Source organism: Nelumbo nucifera, chromosome 5 (assembly GCF_055504915.1).
Source record: "Nelumbo nucifera cultivar China Antique chromosome 5, China Antique-T2T, whole genome shotgun sequence".
NCBI lineage: Eukaryota > Viridiplantae > Streptophyta > Magnoliopsida > Proteales > Nelumbonaceae > Nelumbo > Nelumbo nucifera.
Genome location: NC_142653.1, coordinates 27623969 through 27648776, shown reverse-complemented (window position 1 = coordinate 27648776; position 24808 = coordinate 27623969). Strand labels below are relative to the sequence as shown.

Here is a 24808-nt window from a genome sequence, read left to right as displayed (position 1 = left end):
GGTCTTACCACCAATAACTTTGACAAGGCTCTGAGATAACTATACTAACAAGAGGTTTAAGTTGATAAACACATTTTGTATGCATAATTGTGTCATAGTAGTTTGGATTGAGAGAGAACTATGTAATTAATCAATCAATGTGGGGGATTGTTGGATTTTGATCTCATAAGAGATTAAATCTAATGGGTTTGATTGGTCAATTACATGAGAAATTGCACCTGCACACTTGATTGAAAAATGAGTTTTTCTCTTACAAAACCCAATTTTGAACTTGTCCTACATTGGAAAATTATAAGTTTTGTTTTTAGTATTTCAATAGGAGCTGATTTACACTCCTTAGAATTAGTAGAGGAGAGTATGGGTGCGTGCGTGACTCGCGATGGGCGGCTTTGGTTTTGCTGCGTTGCTGACTGTTGATCACCGTTGATGAGATCAACGGTCACGATTCGATCGGGTGTGATCAAGAGGCACAATTCAAAGTTAACAGTCACTAACTGTTAACTACTTTTTAAACAGTCACAATGTTTGAAATTATAACTATTCAAGGTGCCTTCTCTAAACCAGCACCTACCTTTTCTTCATAAGTCTTCACAAATTATTTAAGGAGCATGAATCAGACTCCAAAACACATAATTTCGAAATTCACTCTCTCTCTCTCTCTTTGTCCGGTCTGCTATAATCTCACAGAAGGTTTCTTTGGAGACTCTTCAACTTTGCTGGTTGCAGATTCTCGCCCAAGGCTCTGTTGTATCCTGGGAACGAATTTGCCTGTAACCCAACAGCAAACTCAGTGAAACTGAGTAGGGGCAAATAACGTTCTAAAGACAGTGTCTTCAGACGCGCCTCAAAGCTTCTCCTCCAAAGTTACAGTAACCCCTTTTTCTCCAATAGTTTCAAGTTGATGGTGGTCTTACCAGCAACAACAAAAATAGTCAAATAGTAAAAGGTTTCAGGTTGACGGTTGTTTTACCGGCAACAACGAACGGGAAAGCAGTAAACAGCAGCTTCAGACGAAACGATGGTGGTAGTTCTCTTCTTCAAACACATTAGGGTGAAAAAGGGTTCTCTTCTTCGTGGCCCATGATGCATCGGATCAACCTCCTCGGACCACCATGCCGGCATCCACGTCAATGCCACATCAGCAACAGGTTTCAGGAAACGCCATGTTAGGGGAAGCGAGAATTTATTGCTTCTCCCAATGGCTTCAGGCACATAAATCTATGTGTTTCAGTTTTTTACTGTTTTTTTAATAAACGGGTGAACCAAACAGTAATTCAACCCTCAATAAACACCCACACTTAGCTGCCACCACAGAACCAAACATGCTCTATAATAACTTAAAAAAGACGAACAAACATCTATTTTTTATTCCGGAGAAGTACTGACACACATGATGCAGAATTCTGAATTCCAACCCGCCCTACTAGCCCTCTCCCCCCTATAAACCACATCCTGTCCGTAAATTTAACATCAATTCACGGTCAAGATGCATTCCCCGAGTACTTTGGACTATAAAATTCTGATATAGACTGATTGGTCATTCTCCCTTTTTATTCTTAACCACTTAAATGGCAAGGCACCAACTAGTTACTTGGTAAGGTCTTTAGCGGGTTGTAATAGAGATTTGGGATCGCTTCGTGAGGGTTTTGGGGGTGTTATGGGAGACCCATAGAGCCCAAAACGAAAAAAGAACAGAAAAAAAAAATAATTAAACATTTAAATGACATAAAATTTCTAACCAGCTGAAAAGCAGTCAACCAATATAGTTTTCTTCAGAACAGAACAGAACAAATAAATTTACTTTAAGGTCCTATTTACCTTGCAGAGTAAGTTAAAAGTTCTCTATACAAATTTCTTCCCCTTGAAAACTGAAAATTTAGGAATCTATAGTTATTACTGAGCATAAATATTATAATCCTTGTACCAATATTTCTGTCATTTATGTAAGAGCTAATTTGCAGTTTAGACCAATTCCTGCTGTAGTAACTTACTTTTATGTGATTTGAACAGTAAATTTAAACTAAGCAAATGATGGTGACTTTGTTGCAGGGTGAAACAGTACCTTTAAAACCTTGTACACACCGTTATCATGTGCCTTATAGAGCATCACAAAGTACTGCTCCATTGTGGTACTCAATTAAGCGTGCTTCAGCATACATAATATTCTTGGCTTCATATTCTGGATATGAATTCAACTATTATGCATGGTTCTTAAAACTGGACCGGATTGGATGGTTAAATTGGAAAAATCGGGAATTGGTCAGGTGATTGGTTCCAGTTTTCCTCAAAACTAGATTTTTCATAAAAACTGTTGATTTTGGTCAGTAAATCGCTGACCCAGGCAGTAAAACATTCAAACGATTTTGACCGGTTTTCATTTTTTTCTTTTAATCAAAACAGGCCGACCATTCAACCCGGTAACCGGATCCCTGACTGGTTCGGTCTTCGGATCGGTTTTAAAAACCATGCTACTATGAATAATGTGTTAAAAGGAAAATATGAAACTGACTATATGTTATTGTATGTAGCTTTGTATGTGTCTAAGTAATAGTCTGAATTAGAAGTCACAGAAAAGGGGTAATTGACTTAAGTTGGATGTATATGTTAAGGAGATATTTCCTAACAAGAGCTTGTTTTCTATGAACGATCTGTAAGTGCTCTCTCTCTCTCTATATATATATACAATTTTGGTGATTGAAATCTTGATGTTCAATTTGCTAGCATGGTTTTCAAAACTGGGCCAGACTGAACGGTTGGACCAGAAAACCAGGAACCGGTCAGGTGACCGGTTCCAATTTACCCCAGAATCATTATTTCCCCAAAAAACGTTGATTTGGTCAACAAACTGTTGACCAGGGCAGTCAAACCGCTCAACAGTTTGACTGGTTTTTATTTTGTAAATTTTTTTTAAATATTTTGTTAGAATGGACCATTCGTTCGGTTCAAATGGTCGGACCATTCGACTCAGGAACCGGACCCCTGACCGGTTCGTTGTCCGATTCGGTTTTAAAAACCTTTTTTCCTAGTCTCCGAGCACTTTTAGTTTTATGGCCGTCATAGTTTCTTACTAATGAGCTTCTCTTTAGTAAACTGCATTTGCTTCATAAAATGGATGTAAAATTTTTCAGACTGAAATGTTTCAGCTATTATTTCTATCTCTATTAAACAAAATTTCCATTCTAAAAGGGGTGAAAAATGGATCTCAAATATTTCAGCCTGAAAGATTTTCTGTCCATTTCATGCTGAAAGTAAGGTTTTTAAAATCAAACCGGACAACGAACTGATTAGGGGTTTGGTTCTCGGGTCGAATGGTCCAACCATTCAAACCAAACAGACGACCTGTCCTGACAAATAAGAAAATTAAAAAATAAAAATCAACGGTTTGAACAGCTCGACCACCCGGATCAGCAATTTGCTGACCAAATCAACAGTTTTTGGGAAAATAATGGTTCTGGGGTAAAACAGAACCAATCACCTGGCCGGTTCCTGGTTTTTCTGGTCCAACCATCCGGTCCAGCCCGGTTTTGAGAACCACGGCCGAAAGAAACACAGCCTGTTAAATTAATGTGAACTGTGTTTCAGGGGGCCATTGATGATCTTAGGAGAATGAGAATTTGGGTTTTCAGAATTTGCCGAAGACTTCATCCAAAATTCAACGTACACTTCTGAAGACCTGGATAGCCAGGATCGTTGTCGGGTAATGACCCTTTTAATTAGTATGCCCATTTCAACAAGGTAAATTTGTAGTTAAGTACTTAAGCAAGACTTCTTACATGGGAACAGAGTAATAGGTTTGGAAAAATCTACTTTTGCCGAATGGTCAGAATCTAATGAATATATGAAGCCTGATCAGATATCTGTCTGTCTCATACGCACATGTTAGAGGGTTCGGGGTTGGTTGTGGTTGGAGTCGTTCGATGGTGGATCTGTTGCTCATGTTAGGTCTGCAACTTCTGAGGATTAACTCTAACAAAGATCTCTACTGGTCGGTTGTTATTGGAAAAAATTAACAAAGTTTTCTTTGTTTAATTTGTAATCAGGTTCACATAAATCAGGGAGATCACATTGAAAGAAGCGTGATTGTTTCATGGGTGACTCCAGAAAAGCCATGCCAAAGCCATGGCTACATTTTACAGATATTAAAATTATAAATCTGGCTTCATTCATCATGCCACCATTGAGAACTTAGAGGTCTCTCTCTCTCTCTCTCTCTCTTCTTTCTCCTCTTCTTCCTCCATTCTGCCACTGATAAAACCGCCAAACAGGGAAGCACTGCCACTGAGACTACAGTGGTACAAAGATGACTAAGGAGAAAGATACTGATAAAGGCCGTTGGCCGTTGGTCCACTTCCTTTTTGTTTCTTTTGATCCCCACTTTGCCGCTCCATTCTTCTTCATTCTGGGCTACAACAGTCTAGAGATGCAAGATGACATTGAATAGATGCAGGAGGATTACGTATTATTGATTTATTCATTATCTTGGGCGTCTAATATGAATGTCTTCGTCAATTGGGTTCAAAGATCCACGAAATCACTAGGGGATCTGCTAGCTAAGAGGGAGGGAGTAGATTAGAGTAAGCTGTACGGGATGACAACTTTCCAGGGCTAAGATCATCGAGCTGCATTTATCGGACATATAGTGTACTTTATTTATTCAAGCATAACATTTTCTTTTCTTCATTGAAACAGAAAAAAAAAAAACAAAAAACATACCTCACCAAATGCCAATGTATAAGTGAAATTGGCATGTAAAGTGAAATTGCCAGTTTTCTTCCCTTCATTGATATATCAGTTATGGCAGACTGAAACCCAACATTAGATAGCGTTAAAGCTCAAACTTCAAACAATAGACAGCAGCCACACCCTTGCTGGAAGATCCAAGAACCACGATGTACAAAAACCAAACATCATCAACGTTCTCACTTTGGCCAATCGGAAAGAAAAATGCATACACCACCAAATGCCAAAAAGAACAGGATACAATAGATAGCCTGCTTACACGTGAGCAGGGTTTTAGGCTTGTGCTCTTCCATTGAGCAACCTTAAACCATATACTCCGGCATGATCTGATGTAGAATTCAACATGCCAAAATGATTTCCTGGAACCAAAGTTCAACCACTTGTTTCAGCTCTTCAAAAACTTGTTTAAAGAAAATGGTGAAGGTCCATCCTGCCGAAACACAGGTAGAGGAATAAGTTATGCAATCTATACCTCTTGTTCATATAATCACAGCAGGTGTATGAAATATCAGACTGGAACTGTTCAAGTATAATAAAACTTCTACTTGTTCATTGCGGTATAAACAATTCCATTTAACAGCATCAAATTGCAAAAGATTGAAACAAATAATTAAAAGCACATATCGAATAGTTTCAAGTTTACAAGTCTGAGAATGCAGGTTTAAGTCTGAGAGTGGCTGTGATGAGTTACCGCTCACCTCGGAAGCCCCTTCGAGGGTGGCTTAACCTCCTGAAACAGAAGATGGGAGGGAAAGGGGAAAGGTAGGAAGAAAATGGTTCAGAGAGAGAGATGAAAGGGATATTCATTCACGCCACTTATTACATGATCAGGGCCTTATATAGCTGGCCTACATGTGTGCAATCATGGAGAGAATATTTCTGGTGGCAGTGTAACTAACTCTGGGAGGCTCTGCCGCGTGTCACGCTAGCCTCTCTGTCTTCTAGTGAAATGCTGCTCGGTGGTGGCCTGCTCCACTCCTATAGTTGGGTTCGGAGGGAGTGTTTGGGTCCCAACAATTCCTCCCCCCTTAGCATTGACCTTGCCCTCAAGGTCTAGGTTTGGAAACCTCTCATTCAGCCTAAGATAAGGTTCCCAAGTGGCATCATCTGGAGGAAGCCCAACCTATTCTACCTTGGCTTCTAGCACAACCTGACCACCTCGTCGAACCCAACGGAAATCCACAATTCTGATAGGCTCTGTGTCAATGTCCCCTTCTTCAGTGAATTGGGGTAAGTTGGGTGAGATAGGTGTATGATTTCCCACTGCCTTCTTAAGAAGTGAGATGTGAAACATTGGATGAAGCTTTGAGGTTGCAGGGAGGTCCAACCGATAAGCAACAAGGCCCACTCTCTCCAGAACCTTATAAGGCCCATAATACCTGGGTGCTAGCTTGTGCTAAGCTCGTCTTACTACCGAGATCTGGCGGTAAGGTTGGAGCTTAAGGTAAACGAAGTCACCCACCTGAAATTCTAATGGGTGGTGGTGAGTGTCATAGCGGGCCTTCATTCGTTGTTGGGCTTTTGTCAAGTTGAACTTAAGCAATCTAAGAATCTCGTCTCTCGCAAGTAGACGGGTCTCTACTTCTGCCACCTTGGATGACCCATATTCATAAGGTAATATGGGAGGAGGTTCTCTGCCATATAGAGCTTTGAAGGGTGTCATTCCGGCAACCGACTGATAAGTCGAATTGTACCAGTATTCTGCCCACGGAAGCCAGTGAGCCCACTGTCGAGGCTTTTCCCCTATGAAACATCTAAGGTAGGCTTCCAAGGAACGATTAAGAACTTCAGTCTGCCCATCAGTCTGCGGGTGATAACTCATGGAGGGGTGCAGTTGGGTTCCTTGCAACCGAAAATATTCCTTCCAGAATGAACTCAAGAAAGCAGGGTCCCGATATAAGACAATGGATCTTGGGGTTCCATGCAGCTTGGCGACATCCCAGATGAAGATGTCAGCCACCATTGCTACGGTGTAAGGGTGAGGTAATGCAGAGAAATGGTTGTACTTGGTGAGACGGTCAACCACTACCATGATAACCTCCTTTCCTGCAGAACGAGGAAGACCCGTGATGAAGTCCATGGAAAGGTCTTCCCACACTTGATCTAGAATCTTGAGAGGTTGTAGAAGGCCAGCGGGAGACTGTGACGAGTATTTCTGTTGTTGGCAGGTTTGGCATTCGGATACATATTGTAATGCATCCTTACGCATTCCTACCCAATGATAGTGGCTGCTGAGCCTCTTTAGGGTCCGTAGCACCCCTGAGTGCCCTCCCAAGGCGGAGTCATGAAACAACCTTAGCAGTTCAGCTTTGTGAGCCGAATTCTGGGCAACAACAAATCGACCCCTAAAGAAAAGATCAGGCCCCACAACTTGGTAACCAGCAACTTGTGAAGGGTCTCGCCTCCACTTATCTTTAATGACCTGCAACTGCGGATCAGACCTGGCTTCTTGCCATATAGCTTCAAACAAAGGGAAGTTGGGCTGAGAGCAGGTTAGATGGGCTAACTCTTCTACTCGTGACAAGGCATCAGCTACTCTGTTTGCGGGCCCCGGCTTATATTCTATGAGGTAGTCAAAGCCCATCAGTTTACTAAGCCATTTTTGCTCCTTCGGGGTGTGCACCCTTTGCCCTGCTATGTACTTCAAACTTTGTTGGTCTGTCCTAATAACAAATTGGCGTCCCAATAGGTATGCACGCCACTTTTGCACTGCCATTACCACAGCCATCATTTATTTGACATAAGTGGACTGACTTTGGTGAGCTACTGAGAGAGCCTTGCTGAAATAAGCAATAGGCTACCCTTTCTGCATCAAGACGGCCCCTACTCCTACACCCGACACATCACATTCTATCTCAAAGGGCTGAGAGAAGTCTAGAAGAGTGAGGACTGGAGGGCTAGAAATTGTTGTATTCAAGTCTTCAAAAGCCCGTTGGGCTTTATCAGTCCAACTGAAGAAATCCTTCTTTAATAGACGCGTTAGAGGGGTGGCCATAAGCCCATACCCCTTAATGAAGCGCGCCTATAATATCCGGTAAGCCCAAGAAAGCCCCACAGAGCCTTTACAATAGTGGGCTTGGGCCACTTCTGGATGGCGTCTACCTTTTCTGGGTCTGCCATGACCCGACCTGCTGCAACCACATGGCCTAAGTACTGAATTTGTCCTTGTCCAAAGGAACACTTTGTCATTTTGGCATGTAACTGGTGCCCCTTTAGAGTTGTGAGGGTGAGTTTCAGATGTTCCATATGTGTCCCAATCCCTGCTGTACACCAGAATATTATCAAAAAACACCAGAATAAATCGCCTTAGAAATGGCCTGAAGATGTCATTCATGAGGGCCTGAAAGGTGGAGGGGGCGTTGGTGAGTCCAAAAGGCATAACCAAAAACTCATAATGGCCATCGTGGGTCCTAAAGGCCATCTTGTGGATGTTAGCCTGGTGGACCCGAATCTGATGATACTCGGACCGCAGGTCTAATATGGAGAACACTCGTGCCTCTCCTAACTCATTCAGTAGTTCGTCAATGAGTATAGGAAACTTGTCCTTTACAGTAATCTGATTCAAGGCCCAGTAATCTACGCAAAAGCGCCAACTACCATCCTTCTTCTTTACTAAGAGTACAGGAGATGAAAAAGGGCTGGTGTTGGTCTGTATATGCCCTTTTTCCAATAGTTCTCTCACTGCCTTCTCAATTTCCAGCTTCTGAAAGTAAGGGTATCTATATGGCCTCACATTTGCCGGATTAGAACCGGGTAAGAGAGGTATCTGATGATCACGAGCCCGGGGTGGAGGTAATTGGTTCGGCTCCTTGAATACATCGCCAAACTAATCGAGTATCGATCGCAAGGACTTGTGTTGGGCTTCTGTGGGGTGAACACAGCCCTGGTTGTCCAGAATTGGGACTGTGGGCCGAATGCCCAAATGCATAAATATGGGTTGGCCAGCATCCTTGGAGGCCCGTATCATGGAGGCTAAAGTGTAACTTTGTGGACTAGGGGGCCGCACCCCTTGTAAATGACAAGACTGACCATCCTGGTGAAAATCCATTGTCATTTTGGCCCAATCACATAGAGCAGGGCCCAGGCCACGCAACCAATGAACCCCCAAAATAATATCAACCCCTAAGAAATCCAATGGGTGGAGATCCACCACAAAATTATGGCCCTGTATGAGGATTTTTCCCTTCTTACATACACCATTGCACGACATCTAACTCCCATTAGCCACATGGATTGAAAAGAGAGTGGGTTGTATGGTCATACCTAGCTGCTTAGCCAAACGGCAAGTGATGAAATTCAAGGTAGAGCCACTGTCAATCAAAATCATCACGGTCCGGCCCACCAATCTTCCTTCTACACACATGGATTGAAGAGAGTTGAGGCCCATGAGGGCGTGTAAGGAGATCTCGGCCCCGTCAGGTTCTGGTCCGTCTGGAATCAGTTCACAGTCATTTAAGTGCTCTAGGTCTGTCTCTTCTGGCTCTTCCTTTGTTTGTAGGAGAAACACCCGCTGGACCCGGCATTTATGGCCCGATCCAAACTTATCATCACAGTTATAACAAAGGCCTTTCTCGCGCCGGGCTTGCATCTCAGCCCATGATAGACGTTTGAAGGGCATAGTGGGACGGGGCAATATGGGCTTCTGATGATCCCCAGTCGGTTTCATGGGTTGTTGATCGACCCGTGGAGGAGTCCTCAAATTCGGGTAGGTCGGTTTGCTAGCTCTACGAAGGTTGTCGATTCTTTCTTCTTGCAGGCGAGCCAATCCCACCGTAGCCATGACAGTCGCCGGACAGAGAGCCCTCACCTCCAGACGAATATCCTCTCTGAGACTTCCCACAAAACATCCTACTAAGGCTTTCTCCGGCCAGCGGTGTACCCTGGTCGCCATCCGCTCGAACTCGAGCTGGTACTCTGCTACCGTTCCAGTCTGCTTCAACCGGGTGATTAGCTCGTCGTAGTCCACGAACGTCGTCGGCCCAAAGCAGATGCACAAAGCTTCGGTGAACTCCGCCCAAGTTACCTGGGGATGATTCTGGCGATACCACTAGAGCCATAGAATCGCGTCTCCTTCTAGATGAATGGAGGCGATGGAAACACGCTGGTGGGCGTGAGTTTCGTGGTATTCGAAATATCTTTCTGCTCGGAAGATCCAAGGAATGGAATCTCCACCGGAATAGTTGGGAAAGTTGATCTTAGTGACTTTTCCGGTGGGGTAATACCCTGTTCTTTGGCTACTGGAAGCAAAGGCTTCCGCTCCTGCTAGGTGACTGGTCTCGCCGAACTGTTGCTGAGAGACGAAGCTGGAGACGACCACTTTGAGTTCCTTGAGTTCATTCAACACCTGGTGAAATCCAACCTCAAGTTGGTCGACCCTTTCATCCATGGTAGTGGAACGTGTTTGTAGCATCGTGAAGCCTAGGATTTGGATAGCCTGACTCTGATACCAATCTGATGAGTTACCGCTCACCTCGGAAGCCCCTTCGAGGGTGGCTTAACCTCCTGAAACAGAAGATGGGAGGGAAAGGGGAAAGGTAAGAAGAAAATGGTTCAGAGAGAGATGAAAGGGATATTCATTCACGCCACTTATTACATGATCAGGGCCTTATATAGCTGGCCTACATGTATGCAATCATGGAGAGAATATCTTCTAGTGGCAGTGTAACTAACTCTGGGAGGCTCTGCCGCGTGTCACACTAGCCTCTCTATCTTCTAGTGAAATGTTGCTCAGTGGTGGCCTGCTCCACTCCTATAGTTGGGTTCGGAGGGAGTGTTTGGGTCCCAACAGGCTGCTTCATGCAAAGAAAAAAAAAATGTCAGGGTTAGGTGAGCATCCAGTTTACCCTCCTCCTAAGACCTTAGAAAACCGGGAGCAGCATTGGGTTATGGTTCTTTAAATTGAACAATTCCAATAATTTCTCAGGAGACAAGGATACTTTTTCCATGAAATATTGTGGGAAAGCGGGTTGACCACTATGATCAAAGAAGTCAACATGACTAATGAGCAAGTAGCCCTCGACGGAGCCCAGAAGAAAGAAAATAAAATCATGTACCTTGCCAAATTCTTGATGTAAGGATTGCCTGACCACTGCAGTTTGTTGTACCAGCCTTTCCATTGCCGAATAGCTAGGCTGGTTAGCATATGCTGAATTAATCATCAGTTAAATCAAAGAAATCAGTTCAGATGTTCAAGAGAAGACAATAAACGGAGAATGGTAGTAAATGTATCAGGAGATAATGGAAATTCAAAATGTAGAAAAAAATGCTAAAAAGAGAAAAAAAAAACATATAAAAAATCTGGAAATTGTACAAAATAAGGAAGCAGAATCGCTAAGCACAAGCAAGGCTCAACATAAACACACCAAGAATTGCTCGATTTAGACTATCTGCAACTTGCTGTCTGTACTCCATGCTTAACAGATGAAACATTGGGGATTTCTCTGGCTCCTCATAAGCTAGCAAGGCCATAAAATCCTGCACAAATGGGAAACTTGCTTTTAGCATAAAAAACAAAATTCACATCTGATCATACAAACAAAAAGCAGCAGTGCTTCAATGTACATGCTTATTCAACTTTTCTTTGGGAAACACAGAATGGAATTGCTTAAGGTGGTTTATTTGTCAGAAGATACATACTTCCAGCTTCTCAACATATTTGTGAACCTTCCCAAATGGTGTCAACTTGGTCTGAGCAAACTCCAGAGCTTCTGTGCTGTCAAGAGAATATTAAGTTCAGTTTCAAGTGAATCCTTACTTTTGTACAAAAGGCAGTTTCAGTGTCTGCTCACCATTTCCTAGAGCAAACAAGTTCAACAAAATGAAGGCTCAAGAGATCAAAATGCAAGTCCTTGTTTTGCTCAAGTAGGTCATGTGCCAGCTGTTCTGTCAGTTCTATGGCCTTGAGAGCATTTCCCTCCAATGCAAAATGGAAAATTGCTAATATATAAAGTAAGAAAAATAAGAACCAGCACCACAATTAGTAATTCATTCCAAATTCATTTTGTATCAGTAACTGTTAAATGTTATTCAAACAGAAGCAGGTATATGCAACAAGGCTTTACATCTTCTTTGATAGATGGCCTCAGCTAGCCATCTTACAACCCTTGTACATGAAGGATCACTCGGCATTGATCAACCAGTCCCCAATACAAATTCCTCCACTTTACCTCTTGTTGAGCTAGTTCATTCCAAATTCATTCAAATAAAAACTAAATCTAGATCCATAAAGTAGAAATTACTCACTTAACTTGATATAATGGATGCAATGGTTTAGAAACATTCTTTTTATCTTTTGGAAAACTGATGTAGTGCTCAGAATCAAGCCCAGGTTATCAACACAACCTTGTAAACTGCTTGAATTCCAGTTGTATATTGGACTTAACAAGGTAAACGTGCCCAAATAGAATTTTCAACCTTGTCTATACAAAAGACATGGTCATCACAACATGACCTGAGGTACATGTTCCAATGTATATTTTTTACATTACATGTTACTAGGGAAAGTTCTTCTTTATGCATGTTGTATGTAACTATGTATAGAATAAGATATACAGAACCACAGTAACCACTATGAGCTTACAACCATATCACCACATTGGAATTTCAAATTGCGTTTAAACCCTCTTATCTATATCAGAGGAAAATATTACCCACATTAGGGTCAAGTTGTGATTATTTGGAGGCACCTCTTCTGTCATCCTTGAGGGCTTGAGGCCGTTGATCCCATTATAACTGTCAAAAGGGAAAAATAACTGCCACTTACGTTTTCTTTTGTCTATATCCACAGGATAATCATCAGGTTGCTTCATCCCAGTGCAAGCAATGAATGATTCAGCGGTCTCTTTAAAGCAGTTGTGTACAAGATATGATAGGACAATGTTGCGAACATCATTGTCATTGATAGCCTACCAACAACAAAAAAAAGACAATATTCCCTCAATTCTGTGGAGAAAGAAAGCTGGGGGAGTAAAATAAATAACATGCACCAGTGGAAGATTCTATCTCAGTGACCCTCTTTTTTTCTTCTTTTTTTCATGGGGGGCGAGACAGTGAAAGGGGTACCAAGGAAAGTGGCAGGAAAAAATGATAGAGAACTCTTTATTTCTATTGAGAAAACTGAGTATGTATCAATACACCAATTAGCTACAGGTATAACTGGTATTTATTGCTAAAGGTCTGCACTCTGCAGTGGTTTTATATGAAACATTGCAGTATAAGATGAAACATTTCACTTCTCTAAAGCATAACGTATAGCCTTTGTATGCATGTTTTTTAATAAATAAGTAAAAATGTACGATACATTAAATACATTTTTGTGTGCTTTCATCTGTTTTTCTTGTACCATTGGGCCAACTAGGGTAAACTGACATACATCCTGGTTAGAAGACTTAAAATTAAGCAATAATAGAATATTTCAACATTTTCTTTGTCAATTATTTTTTCTTAAAAGCCAACAAGCATGTTCATAAGGCTCAAACATTGACTTGAAGCATTAAAAGGAATTAAGGGCCAAAATCAGATCATATTTGATAATCTGATCAATAAGTTTCAGCTCTTGAAAAAAGAAAGAGTAAATCACTCATGATTCATGCACTTAGTCATGCTTCAAAAGTAGGTCATACTCATTATTGCACCTTGGATTTCACAATACTTCAGCTTAAAGTTTATGACTGGAATGCCCCAAATAATATTGGGCTAAACTTGATTAAGATTTTGAAAATCATATACTGATAAAAATATTTTAGAAATTATACTTAATGGATGATGATACTTTTGGCTCACAGGTTACATTGATTATCAAAAACATAGTAACCTAGGGGCTTCTTTTGAGGAAACAAGGATAACAAATTTGTAGATAAGTAGGGTTAATCATCACAACTTTGTACACCTAGAAATTAGGCTCCTATGAAATGAAAGGCCAATCCCACAGATAAACAACATTATGTTCTTTGGTTTACATGATATGGAGGGGAGATGCTGAAGGAAAAGAGTCCTGAACAGAATGATAAAATTGGGGTGAGGCGACAGTTATCCACACACATTCTAGAACCTCCTAGCATGGATCTCTGGATTGCACATTCAGTTTTATGCCTCATTGTGCATTGGAATCCTCTCCTAGAAATGCTTGGTGTCCAAATTTCAAATTTTATCCACATGTTGATTATCTTTTTATTATTTTCTTTTCTTTGTGTGTGTGTGTGTATTGAGAGCGGGGATGCCCAGTTGACATGAAATAAATGGTGAGCATATCACGGGACACTCTAATTGAAGGCTAGTAAATGGATGACCATCATACCATCATGTCAAGAACAACATGCAACACTCATCCCTCAAGAGCATAAGCTACCATGTGCAGCGGCTGCCATGGCCAGCCATTATTTATGAAATTACTCATAAAACATAAAATTTTCTTTCCAACCATTATTTTCCCCTGAGAAAATGGCAATATATAAGTGGCTGCCATGGCCAGTAGTCAACCATAAAGCATGAATCTCCTTTTCAACCACTTTTCTTCCAACAAAATGGCAATCGAATTTAGTATATGTATCTGTGTCACCAAGAATTGAGCTAGAGGAGATTTGAAATTCATCCTTATCTCGTAATAAAATTTTCATTGGAGGAGGACCCCCATGCCCAAGTCTTAAAAGCAAAGCTTCTGCCAGATTATAGTCATCTTTCTTTAGTCCTTGACCCATGCACTGCAGATTGTTGTTTGTTCTTTGCAAACTTACCTCAACTAAATTAACTAATATCCTAACTCTTAAACTAAATCCTTTCGGTCTTTGTAACAGAGGAAATGGGGAACTGGAACCTTTTATTTCTATATATACAAGAACCATGTAAACCCAATGGCCAGTTCACATTTCAGACTCTTTTAAATTCCACTAAAGCCAAACTCGCATCCTAGAGGCTTGGACCCCAATAACCATACTGAGTCATCTGTTGAAACTTCTAAATTTCATTACGCCCAAATTCACCTTCTACAGACTTGGACACCAATGACCATACTGAGACTACGTTCGCTCTAAAAATGTTAGCTTGGGTTCACCATTTATAAGAACCCAGTTGAACGAATCCCCAAAAAGATTAAAAACCCTAATTAAAGCATTTTGTATTAAAAAAAAAAAACACCCTCTCATTATTTAACAACTCAACCACAATTTCTTCAATTATAAACATCTCAACACAACAAGTTCTAATCCTTGAACCATGCCGCTCTAAGATGATAAGATCCCCCTACTCATACAATTTTTAACTACATTAACTTCTCCACACTGTTAATCATTTCAAAAGAAGGTAGAGAAGAAGAATTTAAGTTCCAAATGCAAACGACGGTTTCGATGATTAAACTTGAGCAGCTGAAATTAAGAGAAACCAATTCGATTGTAATCAATCAAAGATCAAATGGTTTACAAGACCTAAATGTGTTCCCAACGCAATTCGAGACCTTTTCTTTTTTTTTGTTGGGAAACAAACGAGTAAGGTCAAGTATTTATAATGGACTTTTCCGAGAAAACCCCAAAGGATTGAAAAGAAAAGAAAACTTACAACGTGCTCGTACTGCCGAGGATCTAAGTCCATCATCGACCTAAAAATCTCAGAATTTCAAGGTTTGAGAATGCGAGACCTTCCTCTCTTTTCCCTTTCAGAAGAGACCAGAAGGTCCGTCTCTTTTTCTCCCTTGCACGCTCGCACAGACTCTGATCTATACAAAAGGGTCTGGTAACTCTGCTCCTGTCTGCAAAATTCGAAGTCAAAACGACAAGAGAAGAACGTAAGTGGGGTCGAGATCGTAAGACGATGAAGAGTGTTACAGCATCAATGGGCAATGGATGATTTTTTTATTTTTGGTAATAAATGGGCAATGGATGATGGGTTTTGACGTATTGTTGGATTAGACAACCTAGGGTTCTCATAGATCACTTGACGAGAGCGCTCCCATCAATTCATCACTCTCGTCGAGTCCGGATCAGCCCTTGACAAAGTGCGCCGCACACTGACCTCACAGCTTGTCTGACCGTACATCGAAAACATTTTTCATACTTGTATTTATTATTTATGGTAAGATGTTCCGAATCCAAGGTGGAATGCGACTGTGAGGTTGATATAAAGGGCGCTTGGAGAGGAGCAGATCCCAATTCACTCTCGTCGCTCTGTCTCCTTCCCAGTTCTTCTCATCCATATAGGATGCCAAAATAAACAAGGAATCTCGCCAAGTGGCCAGATTCACTCTCGTCGCTCTGTCTCCTTCCTAGTCCTTCTCATCCATATAGGATGCCAAAATAAACAAGGAATCTCGCCAAGTGGCCAGTTTCTATTGGTTTCCCCTTGGTCCTGTCCATGTGCTAATACCGCGTCAACATCATTCTCCATCTTTCAAGCAACCATTCCAGATAACCGATGAAAAAACTGCAAACGGCTGGACTTCATTTCTAAGAGTGTATGTGTGTGTTTGGACTGAAAGTACAGCTATTGAGTCCCTTATGCTACATGCTATATTTGGTTTGAAGGAATCAAGGAAAAAGTAGCGAAAGGAAAGCAAGGGAAGATCTACAAACCTTATATAGGTTTTTGGTTTTCTTGACTTTCCCTTCATTTCTCTTCCTTTTTCTTCCAACCAAACACAACCTTAATATCACTGCTCCTTAAATCAATGTTTTAAAAATCAATCTGGAGGCTGAACTACTTTTGCATTGGGGTCATGGCTCACCGGTTTGACCATTCAAATCGAACGGGCCAGGCGCGTCCTCGTCGACTCAAGCAGCTCAGCGAACATCCTCTTCAAAGCAGCCTTCGACCAACTGCAGCTCTAAGAGAGCGACCTAAATCCCGCGAACACTCCCCAGGTAGGCTTCAGCAGAGAGGAAGTCAGGCCCTTGGGAAGGATTACAGTACTCGTGGAGGTCGGCACTTGGCCTAGCATAGTGAGGCTCAACCACGATTTCTTAGTGGTCGCAACCCCCCCTCCCCGTATAACGCCATAGTAGGTCGGTCGATTACCCATGCCTTACGGGCTGTGGAGTCTACCTACTACTTGGCCATGAAGTTTCCCACAGACTTCGAAATCGAGATAGCGCGAGGTGACCAGCTTGAGTCCCGCAAGTGCTACGTCGCCGCCCTTAAAGGGAAAGCCAAGGTGGCCGATGACCTCAAGCTGGAGCGACCTACGGAGTAGAGCGAGGAGCGAGCTGTGCTCACAGAAGAGACTGTCTCCATCCCAGCCTCGATGGAGGACCCAGCCCGAACTCTTCAGATCGGTGTTTCCATCGAGGAGCCTCTGCGATCTAAACTGATACGCTTTTTGCTTGAAAATTTAGATGTTTTTGCATGGTCTACGGCAAAAATGTCCGGTATAGACTCTAGCATCATAACTCATAAGCTTAATACTGATCCTATAGTTAGGCCCGTTAGATAGTAGAAACGCAACCTAACCCCAAAGCGATGGAGGGCAGCCGACGAGGAGGTTGGGAAGCTCCTTGCAGCCGATTTTATCAGGGAAATCCATTACCCGAGCTGGGTGGCCAACCCCGTTCTGGTGAAAAAAGCTAATGGTAAATGGCACATGTGCGTCGACTACATCGACCTGAATCGAGCTTGCCCAAAGGACTGCTTCCCACTCCCCGGGATCGACCATCTGGTGGACGCGACCTCAAGGCACGAGTTGTTGAGCTTTCTAGACGCCTATTCGGGTTACAGCCAGATCAGGATGGACCCGACAAATGAAGAAAAGACTGCATTCACAACCGAGCTTGGCCTGTACTGCTACAAGGTCATGCCCTTTGGGCAAAAAAATGCTGGGGCAACCTTTCAAAGACTTATAAATAAACTGTTTGAGCCATTGATTGGTCAAAAAGTAGAATGTTTATGTAGATGACATGGTCGTCAAAATCCAGTTCTCATGTGACTTAATACAAGACTTGAATTTAGTTTTTGAAATCTTGCATAGATTCAATATGAAGCTAAACCCGAATAAGTGGATCTTTGGTGTCACCTCGGGTAAATTTATGGGATACATCGTAAACCGACGCGGCATTGAAGCCAACCCGGACAAAATAAAGGCCATCCTAAATATGAGACCACCCCGAAAAGTGAAGGAGGATCAGAGGCTGAATGGGCGAATAGCCGCCCTGAGCCACTTCATGTCCAAGTCGGCAGATCGCTGCCTACCTTTCTTTAAAGCAATTAAAAGCAAAGGGTTTGAATGAACCCATGATTGTCAGCTCGCGTTTGACGAGCTCAAAAAATACCTCGCTAGCATACTAGTCTTAACCCGGCCTGAAGAGGGCGATGTTTTAGAGTTGTACCTCTCGGCAAGTGACGAAGTGGTCAGCTCGGTACTAATAAAAGAAGTAGATCGGGTCCAATGACCTATCTACTATGTTAGTAAAGTGTTGCAGGGAGCAGAGACAAGTAAAGTGCTTCGTCCGTACTTTCAAGCTCATACTATTATCGCCCTCACCAACAAACCTCTGAGGCAAGTACTACTCAAGCCTGAGGTCTCTGGTCGACTAACAAAGTGGGTCATTGAGCTCAGCAAGTACGACCTCCAATACAAGCCACGAACTGCTATCAAAGCCCAAGCCTTAGCAGACTTCGTCGCGGAGTGCACTTTCAGCTCCGAAGCCCCCAGGCCGGTGAGCACGAGGCCCCCAGTTCGGGCGATCCCGGAGCTCCCAGGCCGGTTGAGTCCGAGAACCGTGAGGTAGCAGCCAGCGCGGCATCTCTCCTAGTTAGGCCAAGCGCGAACTGGGATAAGGAGCCATGGATCCTTCACGTAGATGGCTCCTCGAACTAGTAGAGCAACGGAGCCGGAATAGTTTTGCACGACCCAAGTGGCACGAAACTGGAGTACGCACTATGCTTCGAGTTCGCGGCATCCAACAATGAAGCAGAGTACGAAGCATTGGTAGCCGGACTAGCTCTAGCCAAAGAAATGAAAGGCAAGCACAATATCATCTGCAGCGATTCCCAACTCGTGGTCAATCAGGTTACAGGCGAATACGACGCTCGCGAACCGACTATGATTGCCTACTTAGCTAAAGTAAGAGAGGCTCTGCTCAACTTTCAGTCACACTTCATCAGGCAAGTCCCGAGGTCGGAGAACGCTAAGGCCGACGCCCTGTCCCGGTTAGCCAGCACCACTGATAACACCATGAGAACCGTGTACATAGAGAACTTGCCTCGGCGTAGCATTCTCGGGGGGGGGGCAGAGGAGGTCGCTCCTGTCGTTCAAGCAGAGCCAAACTAGATTGACCCGCTCGCGAGCTTCTTGCTACACGGGACCCTCCCTGCAGATCGTAATGCTGTCAGAAGGGTAGAGCGTCTGGCGGCCAAATACGTCATGATAGACGAACGACTGTACCGAAGATCCTACACGCTCCCCTACCTGTGCTGCTTGCGACATTCTGAAGCCGAGCTCGTACTCCGCGACACTCATGAGGGTCTGTGCAGCAGACACTTGAGGGGCAGGGCCCTTGCCCAAAAAGCACTACGACAGGGATACTACTGGCCAACAATGAAAGAAGACGCTATGGAGTTCGTTAGAAAGTGCGACAAGTGCTAGAATAATGAAAATTTCCACCACCAGCCCGTGACCTTTCGCACAATGGGGCATCGATATACTTGGACTATTTCCACCAGCGATAGGCCAGAGGAAGTTTCTAGTGGTAGCAGTGGATTATTTCACCAAGTGCGTAGAAGTCGAATCTCTTGTAACGATCACAGCCCGAAACGTCCAAAACTTCTTTTGGAAGAATATAGTGTGCCACTTCGGGTTACCTCGGGTATTGATTTCTGATAACGGTAAATAGTTCGAGGACATCAAATTCCATAACTGGTGCCAAGATATGGGGATCCGACAGAACTTCACTTCAGTCGCACGCCCTCAAGCAAACGGTCAAGCAGAAGTCACGAACAGAGCTATCCTCCGCGAACTAAAGGCACGGTTAGACCGAGCTAAAGGACTATGGGCAGACGACCTACCCAGTGTTCAGTGGGCTTACCAAACCACCGAGAAGACCGCAACAGGAGAGACTCCCTTCAACCTCACCTACGGCACCGAGGCAGTCATCCCAGTTGAGATCGAGGTTCCCTCGCTACGACTGGAAGCATATGACGACAAGGCAAATGAAGACGAGATATGTACCAACCTCGACCTACTCGACGAGATAAGGGACCTCGCATATATCAGGACCGCAGCTTACCAGCAAAGAGTAGCTCGGTACTATAACGCCAGGGTCAAGAAGCGAAACCTCCGCGTTGGCGACCTGGTCCTTTGTAAAGTTATGGTACTTGAGCCCAGCGTTGGCAAGATCGGACCAAATTGGGAAGGACCCTACTGAGTGAAACAAGTGCTCGGGGAAGGAACATACGAGCTCGAGACCCTTGAAGGGAAACAAGTACCTCGGACATGGAATATTGTCAACTTAAGGCAGTATTACCTGTAACTATTGAGTAGACCACGAGTCACTCCCAAAGCCTAAGGACCGAAATGCCGAGCTAACACGATCTCGGCGCAATGAGACCCAGTCGCATCCATGGCATGGGCAAACTCCAAGGGCGGACTACAAGTCACCCCCTCACCCTAAGGGCTAGAACACCGAGCTAACCAAGACCTCGGCACGACGAAAGACTTAGTTGCTCTGCCAGCGAAGGCAAAGTATGAAGCATTAGAGGCGCAAGCAGCTCGGGTCTAAACCCTACGAAGCATAGCTCGTCTAATACACCGGTTGTACTAGGTACAACCTACAAACATACAGTTCAGGCATACATGGTAACTACTTCGCGTTATACTATAAAGATGCCTAAAACATTAAGGGATAGCACGGGATAACGATTATCGAAAAATCCTACTTTGGGTATGTAGCTCTAATAGCTCGAGTGATGAGATCGCTTTGGCAAAAAATAAAAGAGCACACCATACTTAGCAGAAAAAGAAATTTCATTACTAATAAATTAAAACCGAGCTACAAAAGCTCGGGAAAGTCCAACAAAAAGTAAAAAGGGCACAACTGCCCAAGAAGAAGATTTCTTGAAAACCGGGTTCTGGCACTTAGGAACCACCAGAAGTCAGTCAGAAAAACGGAAAAACAGGGCCGCTAGCCTCAAGGGTCCACCTCGTCCTCGTCCTCCGGGGAGTCAGGCTCGTCCTCCTCCGCCTGGTCCACCGTTTCGGGAGCCAGGCCATTCATTGTGATGTCGTCGAGGTTAAGCCCAGTGAACTTCTTTCAGACCAACCAGCGACAGAGCTTGAATCCGGAGCAGTACGAGCTCGATCCATACTCCACTTGGAGGTCATGATACTCCTGGGAGTCCTTGAAGTCCTAGACTGCCTTAGCCCGCTCGGCCTCCACCAAGGTGTCAAAGTTTTGACTTCGGTTCAAAAGTGTAGACTCTAGGTCTCGAACCTGCTGGCGAAGGAGCTCCCTCTCCGCTACCACCCTCGACGACTCCACCCTGTAGCGCGCGCTCTCCTCAGAAAGCCTGGCGATTTGCGCCTCCTGGTCACGAGTGAGTAGCTCTTGGGCCTCGCTCTCCTTGCGAGTCTAAAGGAGCTCACCTCGGGCTTGGTCGAGCTCGCCCTGGAGCTTCTGAATGAGGACCTTCTGATTGCGAGCGTCGCCGAAGTGGATGTTGGTTTGGAGGGCCATGGCATGGATGGCGGTGTTCACCTACCAACAAGAGACTAAGGACAGAGAACAACAAAAGAAGGGAAAAAACAAGAAGAATAAGAAAAGACCACTTACCACCATACAGTGGGAGGCGGCAAACGCAACGAGCGCCTTGGGCTTCATCTCCCCCCCACCTAGCGACCTCCTTGTGGCAGATTGCCCTTCGGCTCTTCCACCCAGCCATGATGTAGTCATTGACACCCTCCCAGTTCTCTACCGGGAACTGCGGGTAGGGGAATGGGCGGGAAGGACCAGGAGGAATCACCCCTTGCCTCGGGAGCTCGCCCTCCTCGAGGCCACCTTCTCCGGTGCCTCCTTCAGATGGGGCCGGTGGAACTTCAGGCGGTGGAGAAACAAAGTCTGGCTCAGCAGACTCGAACTCAGTGCCCCCAGAAGTGGGAGTTCGATCAGGACGCGACCTCTCAGCCTTACGCTTCTGGTTGCTGGAAAGAAGGCGGTGCGTGTCAACACCAGACATGATGGCTGCCAAAGAACCACTAGGTATTAGTCCAGTAAAAAAGAAAATATATGTATACACGTATGATATATTTTTACAAGGCACTACGCGACTTAAAAGGCAACCTACCTGGACTCAGGCCAGCCTGTGCGAGCTTCTCCTCGGTCAAGTAATCTAAACAGAGAAGGCCTACACCTGCCCGGGACAACAGCGTTTTTCGAGTTTCAGAGTCCAACTCAGCCCCAGGGTCCTGGATGGCGCCCCTCCAAGAAGTTGGGAAGGGCCACCCTCGGGGTTACGGACCACAAAATAGTCTCGCTTCCAGGCGGGAACCCTGTTCGGCAGGTTGTGCAGAAGCTTAAAGCCGCGGCGGAGAGAAAAGTAATAAGAACGCCTTTTCGGAGGTGCTCCGGGAGTGGCATTCTTAATACAGAGAATGGAAGAAAAGATATTGAGATCAAGGGGTAGGCAATACTCATAGCACAGGGAAATGGTCCCAACTACATTCTAGATGGCGTTGGGATGGAGCTGGTCAATGGTGACGTTAAAATGATTCAACACCTCCACTATTAGGGGGTGCAGAGGAAGACGCAAGCCAGCCTCAAGCTGTTCTTGGAAAATTATTATATCATTGGGACCATGCTCCCAGGGAAAATTACTAGAGGGGAGACCGTAGATAAGGTCCCCGGGAAGGTGAAAATGGTGGACTAAAGATCTGAGTCTTCCCATCGTCATTGAGGAGGGACCGAAGGTGTTAGGCTCTCTGCCTCGAGAAATAGAAGCCACATTGTTGGAGGCCTCCTGAGCCTCCAAAGCCTGCTCCCAAGCTCCCCCTGAGCTTGAGGGAGCATCGTCGTCCTGGTCACCGTCCCGAGGATAAACGTGGTACAGATACCCAGACATGATTGACATAATGAATAAGACTCACCGAAAAGATGAAATAGTGTGAATAGAAGAGCTTGGGCAGACTACATGGATGCGCGACCTCAGAATCCGAAGACAACAAATTAATGTGAAAGAAAATGAGGCCTGGGGGCCCTCCTATTTATAGCCACCGTGCCCCTAGACCAACGACCCAGATTGAGACAGATCTGACGGTTCGCTGTCAAGCTGACCGTACGTCTTCTGAAACCGAAATGTGACTCACTGCACGTCTCCCATGATTAAGGTAATGACGGTTGCACGACATCCAGAGTTAAGAGCCGCTTCAGCACGTTTCTCGGCATTCGAAACGTCAGAAATCTTCTGACTTCTGCGCACGCATTTAATGCGAGCAGTTAATCAAGTTAGAACTTCGGTGAAATCCACCCGTCACACTTCATGAGCTCCTCACGCTAAGGTAACACTCTTAGCCCGAGGAGTGGGGGGCAATTGATGGAGGATGATTTGACCCAACCCCTTGAGACAATGACACGTGGACCTAACTCAGCACGAGCAACAGTTCAAACACCACAACCTGACTACGACTAAGTAACGAGCCTGCAGGACAGCTTGCTACGTCATAGCTTGCTATAGAGGGAGCTCGCTACAATGCGAGCTCGAGGTCCCCCGGGCTACCGTAAGGGAATACTCCAAGACTATCCCAACTCGCGAGCTAGGGTAACCAGCTCATTCCAACACTTAGGCAGAAGGACTGCCCCAAAGACAATCCCGGTGATGGTCACCTCGAAGTACCCCTGAGAGCTCGCTACAAAGTAACTCGCGACAAGATAGCTCGCTGCACGACAGGGTAGTTCGCGACCATGTGACGCGATGCTCTCAGGAAGCTTCTATCTGACAAGACCGTACCCGTCAGACTGCGCCACGTCTCCTGACTGACGGCGCAGTCCTTGCCCATTCGACAGACTGTACCCACGTCTCTCGACAGATGGTGGCGTGCCTGTCCTCCCGGGACGTGTCACCCATCCAATTGGGTAGTACCCTGCAACAGTCACCTGCGCAACCCTGGCAGGTAACGGCTGCGACAAAAGCGTAGTGGCGGTTACGCCCGATTTGACAAGAACGCCTATATAAGAGCTCCCTAGCTGAAAGGAAGGGATCTCTCGAACATTTGATATCCTATCTGAAATTTACTTGCTCTTGAGCTAATCTTGAGAACTCAGTGATCTAGCGCGACCTACACTCTTAGCCTCTTTACACTCTTTACTTTCTCCTCCAGCGTTCTAACTTAAGTTTCGGAGTATTCCCGCCGGGCAAATCCCTCGGGAATCCTTCACCTTCTTCTTCTTAGGTGTCGTTCGTTGCCAGCTAGGAGCCAATCAGCAGCCAGCTAGGAATGCCCGGATCGTGCCACATCACCATAAATTTAATTTTAAAATTTATTTTTTAATAATGCCATTGCATTTTTTTTAATTTAGACTTAATTTTTTAAGTTTAAATCTTTTGAACGGACCGACCAAACCGAAAATTGACCCAAATCGATATAACTTGAGTGACCAACTCCCCAACCTGACCAGGTTGATTTGGTTGGTCAAACAACTTACAACTGAACCCAACCAATTCGTGAACAATAGTTTAATCTTCAATAATTAATAAAAATTTATAAAAAATACACAATAAATTAAATGTAAAAAGCTAAATAACAGTAGTTTAAACTCCAATAATTATTGAAAATTTTCTATTAAATAACAAAACAAAAATATATTTATACATAATTATTGAAAATATATTTATCACAAAAACAATAAATATTAATTTTAGTATATATAAATATATAATAAGTATAGATTAAGTTTTAAAAAATTATTATTATTAAACATTATTTATTTTGAAAGTTATTTTCTAGAATTATTAATTGGTATAAATGAAATTAGTTATTTACAATATAATTTATTTATTAAAATAATATCATTATTTAAATTTTAAATTATTAATTACTTGTTGAATTTAATAATCCATAAAATTATAGTACTATCAATACATAACTTTGTTATTTTAACTA

At 43.9% G+C, this 24808-nt stretch overlaps 1 protein-coding gene across 7 annotated transcripts; it reads right to left on the bottom strand.

Moving 5' to 3' along the window:
• Positions 1 to 4624: 4624 nt before the first annotated feature.
• On the bottom strand, positions 4625 to 15896 carry LOC104607566 (LisH and RanBPM domains containing protein). Of its 7 annotated transcripts, none has more exons than XR_016076302.1 (9): positions 15289 to 15890; positions 12503 to 12644; positions 11529 to 11676; positions 11377 to 11452; positions 11103 to 11214; positions 10794 to 10885; positions 10334 to 10529; positions 5640 to 10242; positions 4625 to 5170 (listed from the first exon to the last, which is right to left on the bottom strand). XR_016076302.1 is itself a non-coding variant. In XM_010273231.3 (7 exons), the coding sequence occupies exons 1-7, from the start codon at positions 15322 to 15324 to the stop codon at positions 5126 to 5128; spliced, it is 651 nt and encodes a 216-aa protein (XP_010271533.1). In that variant the 5' UTR covers positions 15325 to 15896; the 3' UTR covers positions 4625 to 5125. The 7 variants fall into 7 exon arrangements, 1 of the variants encoding a protein (XP_010271533.1); XR_016076303.1 differs by having other exon boundaries at positions 10363 to 10529; XR_016076304.1 differs by having other exon boundaries at positions 10411 to 10529.
• Between the last annotated feature and the right edge of the window lie 8912 nt (positions 15897 to 24808).

What these genes read in the sequence shown, in the direction of transcription:
- LOC104607566 (XM_010273231.3), bottom strand. Translation starts at nt 15,324, where the DNA reads ATGATGGACTTAGATCCTCGGCAGTACGAGCACGTT. An exon ending in CTCGGCAGTACGAGCACGTT is followed by an intron (nt 12,645 to 15,288) that starts GTAAGTTTTCTT and finishes TGTTGTTGGTAG; the next exon opens with GCTATCAATGACAATGATGT. An exon ending in TCTAAATCGAGCAATTCTTG is followed by an intron (nt 10,886 to 11,102) that starts GTGTGTTTATGT and finishes TGATTAATTCAG; the next exon opens with CATATGCTAACCAGCCTAGC.